The sequence below is a fragment of the Oryctolagus cuniculus genome, chromosome 7 (genome assembly GCF_051225735.1).
Source record: "Oryctolagus cuniculus isolate XC-2025 breed Fujian yellow rabbit chromosome 7, ASM5122573v1, whole genome shotgun sequence".
NCBI lineage: Eukaryota > Metazoa > Chordata > Mammalia > Lagomorpha > Leporidae > Oryctolagus > Oryctolagus cuniculus.
Window position 1 is genome coordinate 163,037,743 of NC_142873.1, and position 12,031 is coordinate 163,049,773.

General features: G+C 65.8%; 1 protein-coding gene across 1 annotated transcript in view; it reads right to left on the reverse strand.

Annotated features, from left to right (window-relative positions):
- Nucleotides 1–340: 340 nt before the first annotated feature.
- The window catches only part of AJAP1 (adherens junctions associated protein 1), a 102,698-nt gene continuing 91,007 nt past the window's right edge, over nt 341–12,031 (reverse strand). Inside the window, exons 3-6 of the mRNA XM_070077059.2 lie at nt 10,993–11,080; nt 8,817–9,059; nt 6,947–7,077; nt 341–1,424 (exon numbers count right to left, since the gene is read on the reverse strand). Coding sequence (XP_069933160.2) covers nt 7,005–7,077; nt 8,817–9,059; nt 10,993–11,080 — 404 coding nt within the window. The 3' untranslated portion in view covers nt 341–1,424; nt 6,947–7,004. The remainder of the gene's footprint in view (nt 1,425–6,946; nt 7,078–8,816; nt 9,060–10,992; nt 11,081–12,031) is intronic.

Below are 12,031 nucleotides of genomic sequence, written 5' to 3' on the forward strand. Positions count from 1 at the left end.
CATCCTTCAACGTGGGAGTGGGTGCCTGAGCTGGGTCCCCGCGGCCCCGACAGTGCCCCCTGCTGATGGCGGGTGCAGGGCACGAGAGCCTCCGGAGGTTGCCTGCCTTGGGCCTGGCGTTGTTTCCAGTTCAGCACGAGGAGGGCGAATCCTCTGCACCTGCGCTCTGGGCCCCGAGTTCCCCTGGGGGGCTCCTTCGTGGGCTCCCTGATGGCCAAGCCCTGAGAGGGCAGGGGACAAGGCAGGACAGCAGCGCCTTGTGGGGGCGTGGAGACCCCCGAGGGGCACACAGCACCTCCAGAGCAGCCGGAGCCCCGCCCTGACTCACGCACACACAGGCTAAGGATATATTCCTTTAATGTTTGGAACCGGAAAGTTTTAAAATTCAGTCTATGCTTGTATAACACAAAGGCCCAAGGATCCACCACTCCCTCCCGGTGCCACCTGGGGCCCGCGGAGCGGCGGCTGGCTCGGGGACCCTGCGCTGGGCCGCTAGGTGACGTTTACAAACGGTGACATGGAGAAGGTCTTGCTGGGCGGGGTGTGGATACAGAGAGACAACCAGGGCGTCCTCAACCCAGGCCCGAGGCAGCAGATCCACAGCCCTGGTGCCGCTCAGCGCACGGCTGGCAGGCGCAGGCCGTGCGCCTCCAGGACCTCGCGGCCCGGGCCGAGGCTGTCCCCCGGGCGGATGGGAGTGGGACACCAGGTCGCCAGAAATAATAAAGACTATGCTCACCTGCGGACCTGGGTTTCCAGGGTGTGGGCGAATGTGCACGTGTGTGTGTGCGTGTGTATGCGTGTGTGCGGGCGTGGTACATGTGTGGGGTGCATGGCCAAGGTAGAAAACACCAGTGTGTTCTGTTCGTACTAAGCATGGAGAATAAATCAGGTTTTGGTAACCTAGAACACAATTCTGTTTTTTTTTAAAAAGGAACATTTAAGAGCTTCAAAAATTGCTACAGTACAAAAAAGGTGTGTGTGTGTGTCTGTTGGTATTTATATATTTATATATGTATATTAACCAGAAATAGCGACTCTGTCGGAAGACAGTCCCACCCCTGTTTCCTGGCGGCCGAGCCTCTGGGGCAGTACATGGCACATAGTGGTATTATTGGCACAGGTTCCGATCCCGGGCGAGTCCCGGCCTGGGGCGCGTCCTGCCGGGCCTCCCCCTGCGTTTCCAGGTCCTGCCTCGCCTTCCTCCTCCGCTCTCCAGGACGGCGCCGGGCGAAGGCGGTCACCCTTAGGCACGAGCACTTTTACAAAAATAGATTTGGCCTCCAGCGTCCTTGCTCTGCGGGTCCCCCGGCGGGCGGAGCGGCAGGTGCGGGGACCCTCCCCGGAGACGGCTGAGTCCTAGGTTTTGTGTTTTTTTGTTTGTTTGTTTGTTTGTTTGTTTGTACAGGTTCACCAACGGAATCCTGTGTGGAGAGAAGACAAGGAGAGGTTAAGTGGCCGCAGGCTGGGCGTGGCGAGGCCTCCGCTCGGTCAGCGGGCGCCCGAGGAGAAGGGGCCGTGCTGGGACCCCGGGCAGGCTCTCGTGGGGTGACAGTCATCCATGCGGGCCAGGCCTCGGCAGGCAGGCTGGGGCCACCCCTCCTCTACTCACAGGAACTCTGTGGCCCACAAGGGGCCGTGCCGCTCGCTGGCCACCCGCCCCCAGTCCCGCCCCGCTCCGGCCCCTCGCTCTGGCTCTCTGAGCTCGGCAGAGGCTGAGGACTGCATCAGGAGGGCCTCCTCCCAGGTGAGGGGCCGGGTCTGCTGGCCACAGCTGCCCTGGTCAGCAGCCCTGGCCGGAAGGGGGTAGCCATGACCGGCCTCTGTGTGCGCTTCAACGGCAGCCACTCGGGGTCTCCCTCACAGGTCAGTGCCCCCAGGCCAGGTCAGCGCCCAAGTGCCCTGCTGGGAGCCGTGTCCCAGGTGCGAGGCTGGGAGCCGTTCCTGGTCTCCGCTGTCACCCAGAGTCCCCACCACTTCCCCTTGATGACAGCCCACTGCGACCCCCCCAAACTACCCAGGGGAGCCCCCACGGAGCCCTCATCCTTGCAGAAGACACAGAAGGAAGCAGGGGAGGGCCACCCAGGGACCCCAGATGCATCGGGAGGGGCAGGCAGCCGGAGCCCGGCACTTTCCCCGCAGCTCGCCGAGGCGTGGGGGCCCGCACCGGCTCCGCCGCAGCCGTCTTCAGAGCGGTTCAGAAACGCGGGTTCCAGGGCGTCTGCGCGGGGCCTGTGCACGTGAGCTCTAGGGGCTCCCCGGGGTGAATCTGACAGCCAGCCAGGCTCTTCTGCAACGTCAGGGAGCAGCCTTCTCCCTCCTGACCCCATCAGCCCGGAGCTGCGGCCCTGGCTGGGAGGGAGGGAGGCACCTGCAGGCGGGCAGTGCCCTGGAGCTCCTGCTGCTCAGCGCTGGCCCCTCCCTGTGCCAGGAACCTCAGCAGGTCACAGCCTGTTCTCCCGGGGTCAGGGCAGACGGCCAGTTCCGGGCTCGGCAGCTGCCTCCCTGTGACACCCATGGGTGCAAGTCCGCAAGCCCCGAATGGAGCGAGTGCCCACAGAAGTGCCTGCCCGGCAGCGGCACAGTTGTCGCCACGCGGAACAAGGCGGCGTGGAAGCCTCCTCCGCGGCGCCCTCCTCGCCCGCCTCCTCCATGTTCACGCAGACAGAAATGTCGCTGTCCAGGCCACGTGGTAGGAGGTGACCCGTGAGGGCAGACGTTGCATTCTGGGCGGGAGCTGGGGGCTGGGCAGAGACCTGGAGACGCACAGTGCGTGCGTGTGCTGAGTGCCACTGAGCTGTGCAGAGCATGGTGGTGGCAGCAGCCGGCTTCACACCAGGGGTCACTCAGGGCTGGGCCTGGCGGCCCCAACCTGGTCCTGGTGGTCCAGGCGGTCTCTGGCCTGAGGGGCTCTCTGTGCTCCCTGACGGCTGCTAAGTAACGGAGCTGTCTACACGCAGAAGTGCTGGGGTTGAGCCGTGCCTCACGTGACCGCCTGACCCCAGGAGGCAGGTTTCCCGCACGCGCCTTGCTTGGCCGTTAGCGAACAAGGGCCATTCTGCCCAGGTGTCCCTAGGGAGACCCCGCTAGGCGCTGTCCTCCTGCACACTCGCCCGCCGCTTACGCTGGCCCTCAGGCCCTTCCAGGCCGGTCCCTGCCGCCCCTCCTCCACATCCCCTCTGTGTTCTGGGTGATTCTCTGACCTCAGAAGGCCAACTTCTAACCCCCACCCCTTCAGGTACAGCTGAGGCCACCAGGCGGGGTGGGGTCTGTCCCCTGGTGTCTGTCCTGCTGCCTTCAAGGTCACCTGCCCTGCTGTCCTGCAGGTGCGAGGCGTCCCCTGCTGGCTCCACAGCTCTCCTTCCAGGGTCACCCTCAGTCCACCCAGGTCCCGACGCTGGGCCTGGCTCAGTGGGAAGGCACGGCCCAGGACGCAGCTTCCTGCTGGGCCTCTGAGCTGAGCCGTCACAGGCTGCGCTGGATGCAGGGGGACGAGCCCAGCCCCAGGGACGGCTGGCAGGCACCGTGTCCCCCATAGCAGCGTCTGTGGCCTGCGGGGAAGCGAGCGCCTCGCCCAGCTCCGCAGGCATCTGGCCCTCGCCAGCGCTGCAGGATGACAGAGCGAGAGACAGAGAGGGGGCTCCAACCTGCACTTGCCCAGCCCTGGCTGCCTGCACAGGGAGGGCCGAGGCCCAGCGTCAGGGGCCTCCCAGGCACGTGCTAAGTTCTAGCTTCAGTCCACAGGGGAGTGCTTGGGTGTCGCTGCTCCAAAGGCCGGTGCCTGAGCCCAGAGCCCAAGAACAGAGGAGCTCCGGCCAGCTGGGGCGGGGGGAGGAGCAGGCCCCCCCCCCACAAAGGCGGGCGTCCACCCTGGCTGTGTGTGGGGTTTGCCAAGCGGTCCTGGGACCCGGGAGGAATCCTGCCCTCTGCTGGCTGAAGGGGACTCGGGACGCACGTGGGCCCTTGGGCTTCACATCCGGGTGGGCTCTGCAGCCTCTGCACCCTACAACAAGCAGGCCTTGGGGCTGGACCCCGACAAGTCCACCATCGAGATGGCAGAGCAGAAGCTGAGAGTCCCCGAGCCCCTCCAGAGGCGCGCGTGGGCAGCTGCGACGTGGCCAGCCTGCTCGCGGCCGGGGCGATGTTGGGCCCCTCCCCCCGGCATCAGCCCCTCACAGAACAACCTGCGCAGCGTCCTCCGGGGGGGGAGGGGGGCAGCAGCTCCCGCAGCGGACGCAGCAGCAGAACCCCGAGCCGATGGAGCAGCCCCATGGCCGGTTGGGCCCCCCGAGTCTTGGGGCTGGGCCTCCACAGGGCCTGGCCGTTCCCCGCACTGCGAAAGCCTGATCCTCCAGCTCTGACTCAGACACGCGGGGGCCCAGGCACACTTCTCACTCGCTGGGAAGGGGGCTTCACTGAGACCGAGGTCCCCGCCCAACCCAGGCGGCTCCCTGTGTCCAGAACTGTCCAGCTGTGCCAGGAGGTGGTCAGTGGGGGCAGGAACTGGGGCTGGGGTCCACCAGCGGCAGAACCAGGAAAGCCAGGGGCCAGGGCGTCACCGCCACCACCTGTAGGTATTCGGTCACCCTCGGCGTACAGGTTATGGTGGGAAGACCACGCACGCCGGCATACCAAAGGGCCGCATCGCCATTAAAAACCCATTTGGAGAGGCCAGCGGCTTCGCGAGAGACAAATCTCTCTGTCGGCTCTTAAACCGCCATGAAACGTTTTAGCGTGAATTGCTCTCTGTTTGAGGGACAATGAGGCCTGGCGGATCGGAGCGATCTTTCTGGCTGTCCTCCCCTGCATTCTCACGGCCGGGCGCTAATCGCACAATCAGGTACCTGCAACCCCAGTGCCTTCATTGCAGCGGCCACGGAGCCGGCCGGCACTCATCCGGGCCTGACAGGGCTGCCTGCACAGACTCGCCGGCGGTGACGCTGGCTGTGTGTCCACGTCGGATCACGTCCCCGGCTGGCTCGGCCTGAGTCCTGTCGGCCTGGCTCCTCTCGCACCCCCAAGGGGCCCGCCCGAGACCACGGGGAGGGGCCGAGCTCTCGGGGGGTGGTGCTGGAGCAGAGTGGACATGCGAGACACGGCTGTGGCCGGCAGGGGCTGCGGGATTGCTGGCGGGGGGCTCCGGTGTTGCTGGCCCGGCTGCTGGGCCAGGCGGGCTCTCTGGGGCAGAGGAGTGAACCGACGCACAGGCAGCAGCCACCTATCCTTAGCCTTTAGACCGCAGGGCCCGCCCCTCTGCCTGCAGGGCCCAGCCGCGTGTCCCTGGGGTCCCATCTAGTCGGGATCCTGCTCTTACCCTCACTGCTCGGCTGTCCATCCCTGAGGTTGGGCTAGGGCAACAGGGACAAGTACCCATAATGCAATGCAGGGGCTCGGTCCAGAACCACCCAAGGGGATTGCAGCCAGGCCTTGTGAGGGCGGAGCAGGGAGCAGCCCTGGGACCCGGCAGCCTGGGGACGGTGCGGCCAGGTCACCCCACCACCCCTGGCCTCAGTGTCCCTGCCTGGCAGGACCCAGCAGGTCCCCCTGTGCTCCTTGGGGGTCTGCACCTGAGGAGCCCACCTGGGCCCGAGGTGAGCAGCTTCCGGTTCCGAGGGCCAACCCAGCCTCTCTCAGGTCAGCAAATGGCAATTTTGGCAATGGACAGAGACACTGGCGACCCGGCCCTGGGACCTGCAGAGGCTTCCGAGGCGGCCACTAAGCAGGTGCCGGTGGCTGGCGCGGCTGCAGCTCCCAAGGTGGCTCGGCCGCAGCCCCGAGGAGCTGAGTCGTGTTGAGACGGACGAGCACGGGCCTGGGGGCTGTGCCGTGCCCAGCGCGCCTGCCTGCACAGCGGCCGGGCACAGGCAGCCGCTCACCTGCCTTGGCCACGCAGCCCTGGCAGAGGCCTGGCGGGCGGCTACATTTCCAACCAAATCTAATTACACTCCCCTGCCCGCCGGCGGAACATCTTGGCTTCGGGACAGAGTGTGAGTGAGGCTGCAGATTTGATTTGGAGCAAACACGCGATTCATTAGCGCCGGGATTAGGAACTGGCCGGTTCCTGCCGACTCCTGACGGCAGCTGGCGCCCCCACAGCACCGCACGCTCGAGTGCCCAGGACGACGGCAGAGTCCCATCCTGGCGTGGGGCTCCCACGCCGGGGGAGGGAACTCAGCCACGGGAGCAGGAAGATGGCACGGGGGGGTGGGGGTTCAGCTCCTCTGTGGCTGAGGGGAGTCAGCCAGTCGAGGTCCTTGGGGCCACGATGCATAGAGAAGCCAGTCACAAACAACACGCAGCCGACCCCCGGCTGCACCTGCGGGCGCTGCCTGCAGAACGATGCTCTCTGCAGCCCCCCGCCTGGCAGCCCGGCACGCAGGACTCCGCGCAGAAGAAAGCAATTTAACGTCAGCATTAAAGTTAATATCATCGAAAGCAAACCGAATGTTCCTATCTAGCAGAGCGTGGAAAATTCATCCTGTTTTGGTGCCGGTCCCTGGCTTCAAATTAGTAGATGTCTCGACTCTCCACTGTCTTTTTCTGGCGTGTTCTTTCTTATCGCTTCTTTTTCCATTGCAAAAGTGAGTTTCAACTCCGCCTGGCGCCCACCCAGATGCAGAGACAACCGGCACGGGCGTGGGGTCCCTGCCACTCAGCTGGGCTGGCCTCACCTCTTCCTGCTGCAGGGTAGGAGACCGCAATCCGAGCTGTGGCCAGAGAGGGTTCTCCCTGCCTGCGTCCCGCCGGCCCCACCCACACCGGCCACGTTGGTTCACCGAGCCTCGGCGTCTGTCACCCACCTCTGCTGGGCCCAAGGGCCCGGGACGTTTCTAAGGAGGGCAGCGTGGAGGCCCAAAGCCCAGCCCCCTGGTTGGCACTCAGGAAGTGGGGGCGGGGCGGGGTGTGGGGGAGGGGTCAGATGCCGCGTCCAGGGAGAGGTACCTACCGTGAAACAGACACATGGCGTCTGCCCTGCTCCAGGAGGTAAAGAAGGCTTGAGCCAGTCAGCAGGAGATTTCAAACCACTTCTCAGACACAAAGGCCACGGGGATGAGATGCCGGTCGGAGGAGGAGGGTCTGCAGCGAGCAGAGATGCGGGTGTGTGGGTGCGGGGCGGGCAGTGGGCAGTATCCCCCAGGCCAGTGCCCCTGCTGCCCGGGCAGGCTCTGGCGGACACAGACCCTGGAGCCCACGTGCACACGAGGAGCCCGTCGGGGGTGCAGGCCCTGAGGCTGCCCGGCCCCCACACCTGGGCCACTTCCAGAGTTCAGGTTCCCAAGGTGCAGGACAGAAAGGACAGGCCCCGCCCCCCAGCACAGCACCCGTATTTTGCTCTGAGTCTAAGCAAGTGTTCACCACGGCCAGCAGTGAGGTTGGACAGGGCACGGCCTGGGCCCAGTGCTCGCGGGACGGGGTGCAGCGAGTGGACAAAATGAAGCAAGGGCCGACCCCCAGCCCCGCCCCCCCCCCCCACAGGCCGCCGTGCACACTGTCAATCAAGCGCTTTGAAAGCCCGTCTGGCTATTCTCAGCGAACTCCGCCCCCAGGGAGGCTGGGACAGCACCAGGGAACCCGGACACCCAGGTGTGAGCCAGAGAGGCTGCGAGCGGGTGGGAGGTTCCCCAGCACCCTGTGCTCTCAGGGAACGGAAGTGGGTGCCTCCAGGGAGGACCGGGAGGAGCCCCACACAGTTCACGGGGAATGCGCATTGCGATAAGGCTATTAGGGTTTCACAAATGTCTGCCCTGAAGTAAACTTGTCTTTTCATCCATTTTGCATGAATGGACTCATTTACTGCTTGAGAGACAGATTCTGTCTACTGGTTCCCTCCCCAGACGCCTGCTGCCCGCAGTGGCCTGGGCTGGGCCAGGGCTGAATTCGGGGCCCCCGAGGGTGGCCGGGAGCCCACACCTGCTGCCTCCATCAGCAGGGAGCTGGAGCCAGGAGCAGGGCTGGGGATTGAACCCAGGCCCTCTGGTGCGGGAGGTGGGCATCTCAGCTGCTGACGTAACAGCGGGGCCACGCCCCTGCCATCTGTGGACCCAAAGTGCAGACCGAGGAGGGGTGCGGCAGGCAGGCGCTGAAGGAACATTGCGGCTCCCAGCTGCGCCAGCAGCCCTCACCAGCCGGCACCCCAGACAGCGAGCCACGCTTTCCCAGGAGCGACCCCGGTGGAGGTCCTGGCCCCTGGGTCGGGCGTGACCTTCCGGGCGCCCCCGCAGCCACAGCGGGGCAGGGTCCTCCAGGGCAGCCTCCTGACTCTTCCCTAAGATTTGTTTTTAAGTTATTGGAGGGTTTTTTCCCTCCTCTAATCGACAAAATGATGCACGCTCACACTTCACACCTGGAAACAGCCCGCGACACTCTCATCCCGGACGAGGCTCCCAGAGCTGACTCAGGGTCCCCGCGCACCGGCGGGGTGGCTGTGGGAGCCGCTCCTGGAGCGAGCAATTCATAAGCGTCTGCTCTGGGAGTCCTCGGGATTTCACATTTTCGCCAGACTGACGGCTGACATTTTATTGACGGGCTCAGCGAGGCTGATGTGGGGAGGACCGGCTCGGAATTGGGGGCTATCTAGGAGCCAGTAACTGGGCTCCTGGGGCCTGTGGCCTGAGGGCTGTGCAGCCGGCGCCCCCTTCACTGCCCCAGGCTGGGGGTGCACGGGGCTGCTGGCTGCTGCGGCTCCCTCGGGGGGGAGCTCCCTCCGGCCTGGTTGGCTGAGCTCTCAGAGCCGCCTCGGGGGGACCTTAGCAGCCCGGCGGCCCCAGGCTGCCCGTGCCGGGGTCTGGGGTTCTGCCACGCCGGGCCCAGCTTACCGGTTTCCGTTAAAGGCGGACTTGAACTCCCCGGCCGAGTGCAGCGTGTCGTCCGCGTAGGTGGGCACGGGCGCCCGCACGCACTCATGGGAGCACTGCAGGCTCTCGTTGTAGGCCGTGAAGATGTCCACGGAGCTGGGCACCCGGGCTGGCGGGAAGTCGGTCAGGTTCTGGCAGCTCTCTTCCTGCTGGTTGATCTTGCGCTGGTGGCTGCTCCTCCGCGCACGCCCACTCTGGGCACAGCTGGGGACAGAGGGACAGGGTGGGGGGCGGGCGGAAGCAGAGCCCTGCCCTGGACACGGCCCGGGGCCCGAGGGGCCGGACCCGGGCTTCCAGAGCTTAGGTCTGCTGCGTCTAGCACGAGGTGAGACTCCCAGGCTCTCCAGAGAAATCTAGCAGTCGGCTCTTTCCAGTTGTTTTAAATAGAACGGGCGGGCAGGCACCCATCCCCGGCAGGGGGCAGTCTCCCCCCAGGCCAGTGCCCCTGCTGCCCGGGAAGGCTCTGGCGGACACAGACCTGGGAGCCCATACACACATGGGCGTCCCCCACAGGTGACTCGGTTTCCCCAGGGTGACTCCCGTGACGGGCACCTGCTGTTGGAAGGCCTAGTCGGTGCAGCTGGAACTTGGGGAGGGTGGCCCCGCCCAGCCCCATGCTGAGCCAGGGCTGCACTCCTCCCCTCCCCGGAGCTGTCTACACAGGGAGCGTCCTGTTCCTGTAGACTGTGGGGGCCGCCGGGGCCACCGGGGGCCACCACAGATTCTCACCCTCACCAGGGGAGGGACTGGCAGAGCAGGCAGTCAGAGACTCCTGCACCCCCCGCTCCGGGTGCAACCTGGTTGACAAGTTCAAGGACATGCAGGTGGTTAGGAGGGCCCCCTGCAGCCCCCTGCCCCTCCCCCCTGCTCTACTCCAGGGCCCTGTGGAACGAGGCCCCTGCCTGGGGGCTGGGCTCAGAAGCCGGTTTCGCGTGCATCTCAGCCACCCTGGCCTGGCCTCCGAGGGGCAGGGCTCCTGACAGCTGCAGGTGCAGCCCCCCCTTAGCAAGTGGGTAGGTGAAGGCAAACCCCGGAGGCCACGCCCACCTGGGCAGGGGTCAGGGCCCACGCCTCAAGCGGCTTTCCCGGGCGGCCTATGCAGGTTCGCACGACCCCTTAGAGGTGAGGATGGGCACCCAGCACATCACGGCCTCCCAAGGCAGCCTCCTTTGGGGCAGGTAGGTTCCTCACAAAGGGCGCGTGGGCTTATCCTGCCATACAGCCGGGTGGGCCGGGGTCTGCATCCCCCTCCCTGGCCAACCCCTGCCCCAGAAGCCCAGCAGTGAGCTGTCCCAGAAAACACAGCAGTTTGCTGGCCGCCAGGAGGGGGCGTGGAGGCCTCTCTGGCAGGGTGGGAGGCCTGTCCCAGGGTTCTGCGGCCCCGTGCACCTGCCTCCTTCTCAGCCAGAGACCTGCAACCAGCTCTGTCCTGGCTGCGTGCGTTTCCTCGTGACAGGCTCGGTGCCTGTCCCCGCAGCGACCCTGCCTGAGCTGGCACGGCTCCCTGAGCCTATTACTCCGGGAAGAGACGGAGCTTTGATGGCTGTCGGCAGCTGTGGTTGCTGGAGGCAGGCTGCGGGCGGGCGCAGGGTCACCCCACATTTCCCCGATTTTCCCAGGGGCGAGTCAGGTGCGCACCCTGCAAGGCCAGCCGCAAAGTAGGCCGGTTTCCAGGAGGAAATGGGCACAGGCAGGCGGCCTGGAGCAAGGTGGTAGCCTACTTCAGCAGACACCGGTGCCGTGGAGGCAGGAAGCCAGGAGACGGTGAGGGGCGGGTGCAGGGCCCCCTGCCTGTGCCTTCCAGGGAAGGTCCGGAGGGAGACAGAGCAGGGGCTCTGCCCGGCGAGGGCCACTGCCGCAGGTGCACGTGGAACCCGGGAGCGGGGGCAGCAGCAGCAGCTGCAAATCTGTGTCACCAGGGCTGGCCCTTGCATGGTGAGGTGAGAGGCCATGCCTGGGAGCGCTGCAGCCTGTGGCGACCAGAGGGGCAGGAGCCACGTGGAGCCCACGGCCCCAAGGGGAAAGTCAGCCCCGGGGCTGTGAGTCAGGGCAGGGCGTGTGTGGAACGCGAGTCCCTGCTGTGCACCTCCCAGGGGAGGACCCCCACGGACGCCCCGCCCCCATTTCCAGGCCTTACCAGTTTTTTAAGACAAGAGTTGTGATGAGAGCAGCAATGACCATGATGAGGGAGACGGTGATGGTGATGATCTGATGCACGGCCAGACCTGGGGGACAGAGGGCAGAGGCCTGCGTGAGCCGGGGTCAGGGGACACGGGCGCCAACAGCCATGCTGGGGGCACCGGGGAAGGTCCTATCCAGGATCAGCTGGCAAATACCCCCAAGAGGCTTTTTCAAGGGGACATGGAAGGCACTGGGGTCTCCCCTTCCCCACACGCAGCTGGCGGGGTGGCAGGGGCTGCCAGCACGGAGGCTGCCCTCACCGGGGTCCGGGAGAGGAGGCTCCGGCTCCGGCCTCTCCTTTCCAGCAGCCTCTCAGTCCCCAAGCCGAGATGAAGCCCAGGACCGGCCCGTGTGCTTCCTGCACCTGCCAAACTCTTCATCTGGGGCAGGGGAGCTCCGCCGAGGCGTCCCGAGGACCCGTGGCCCTCTCCCTCCTCCCCTTGCACTCTGGGGCAGTTCCGCTCCTCAGTTCTGGAGCTGTGAGCACCCAGGCAGATGGGCAGGGCTGAGCTGATCTGGAGGGAGCCAGGATGGCCTGGGGCTTTATTGGAGGGGTGCACAGATGCCCTTGCACCCCCAGGGGCATTGATGGACACCCAAAGGGTCATTGATGGACACCCCTGTCTTCCCCAAGTCCTCTCCGCGTTCAGTGTCTGTCTAGGAACAGCAAGAAAAGACCCACACCCAGGGTGCATGCTCCCCAGGGAGGGGCCCCCGTCCACGGTGGGATCAGCAGAGCAGGCACTGAGGGTTCACTGCCCCGGCAGCAGGGCAGCCAGAGCCGGGCCATGAACACAGCAGTTCTGCCCCGCCCCCGCCTCTGTCCGCCACACTCCTGTCACGCGACTGCCGACCAGGCCAGGGCTGGCGAGGGGCAAGGTGGGCCCGCACCCCAGCACGCATCTCCCACATCCCTCCCGAGACACGGCCACAGGAGGCCACCCGAGGGGCAGGGAGATGAAGGGGCGAGGAGAGCTCGCGGAACCTGCAGCTGG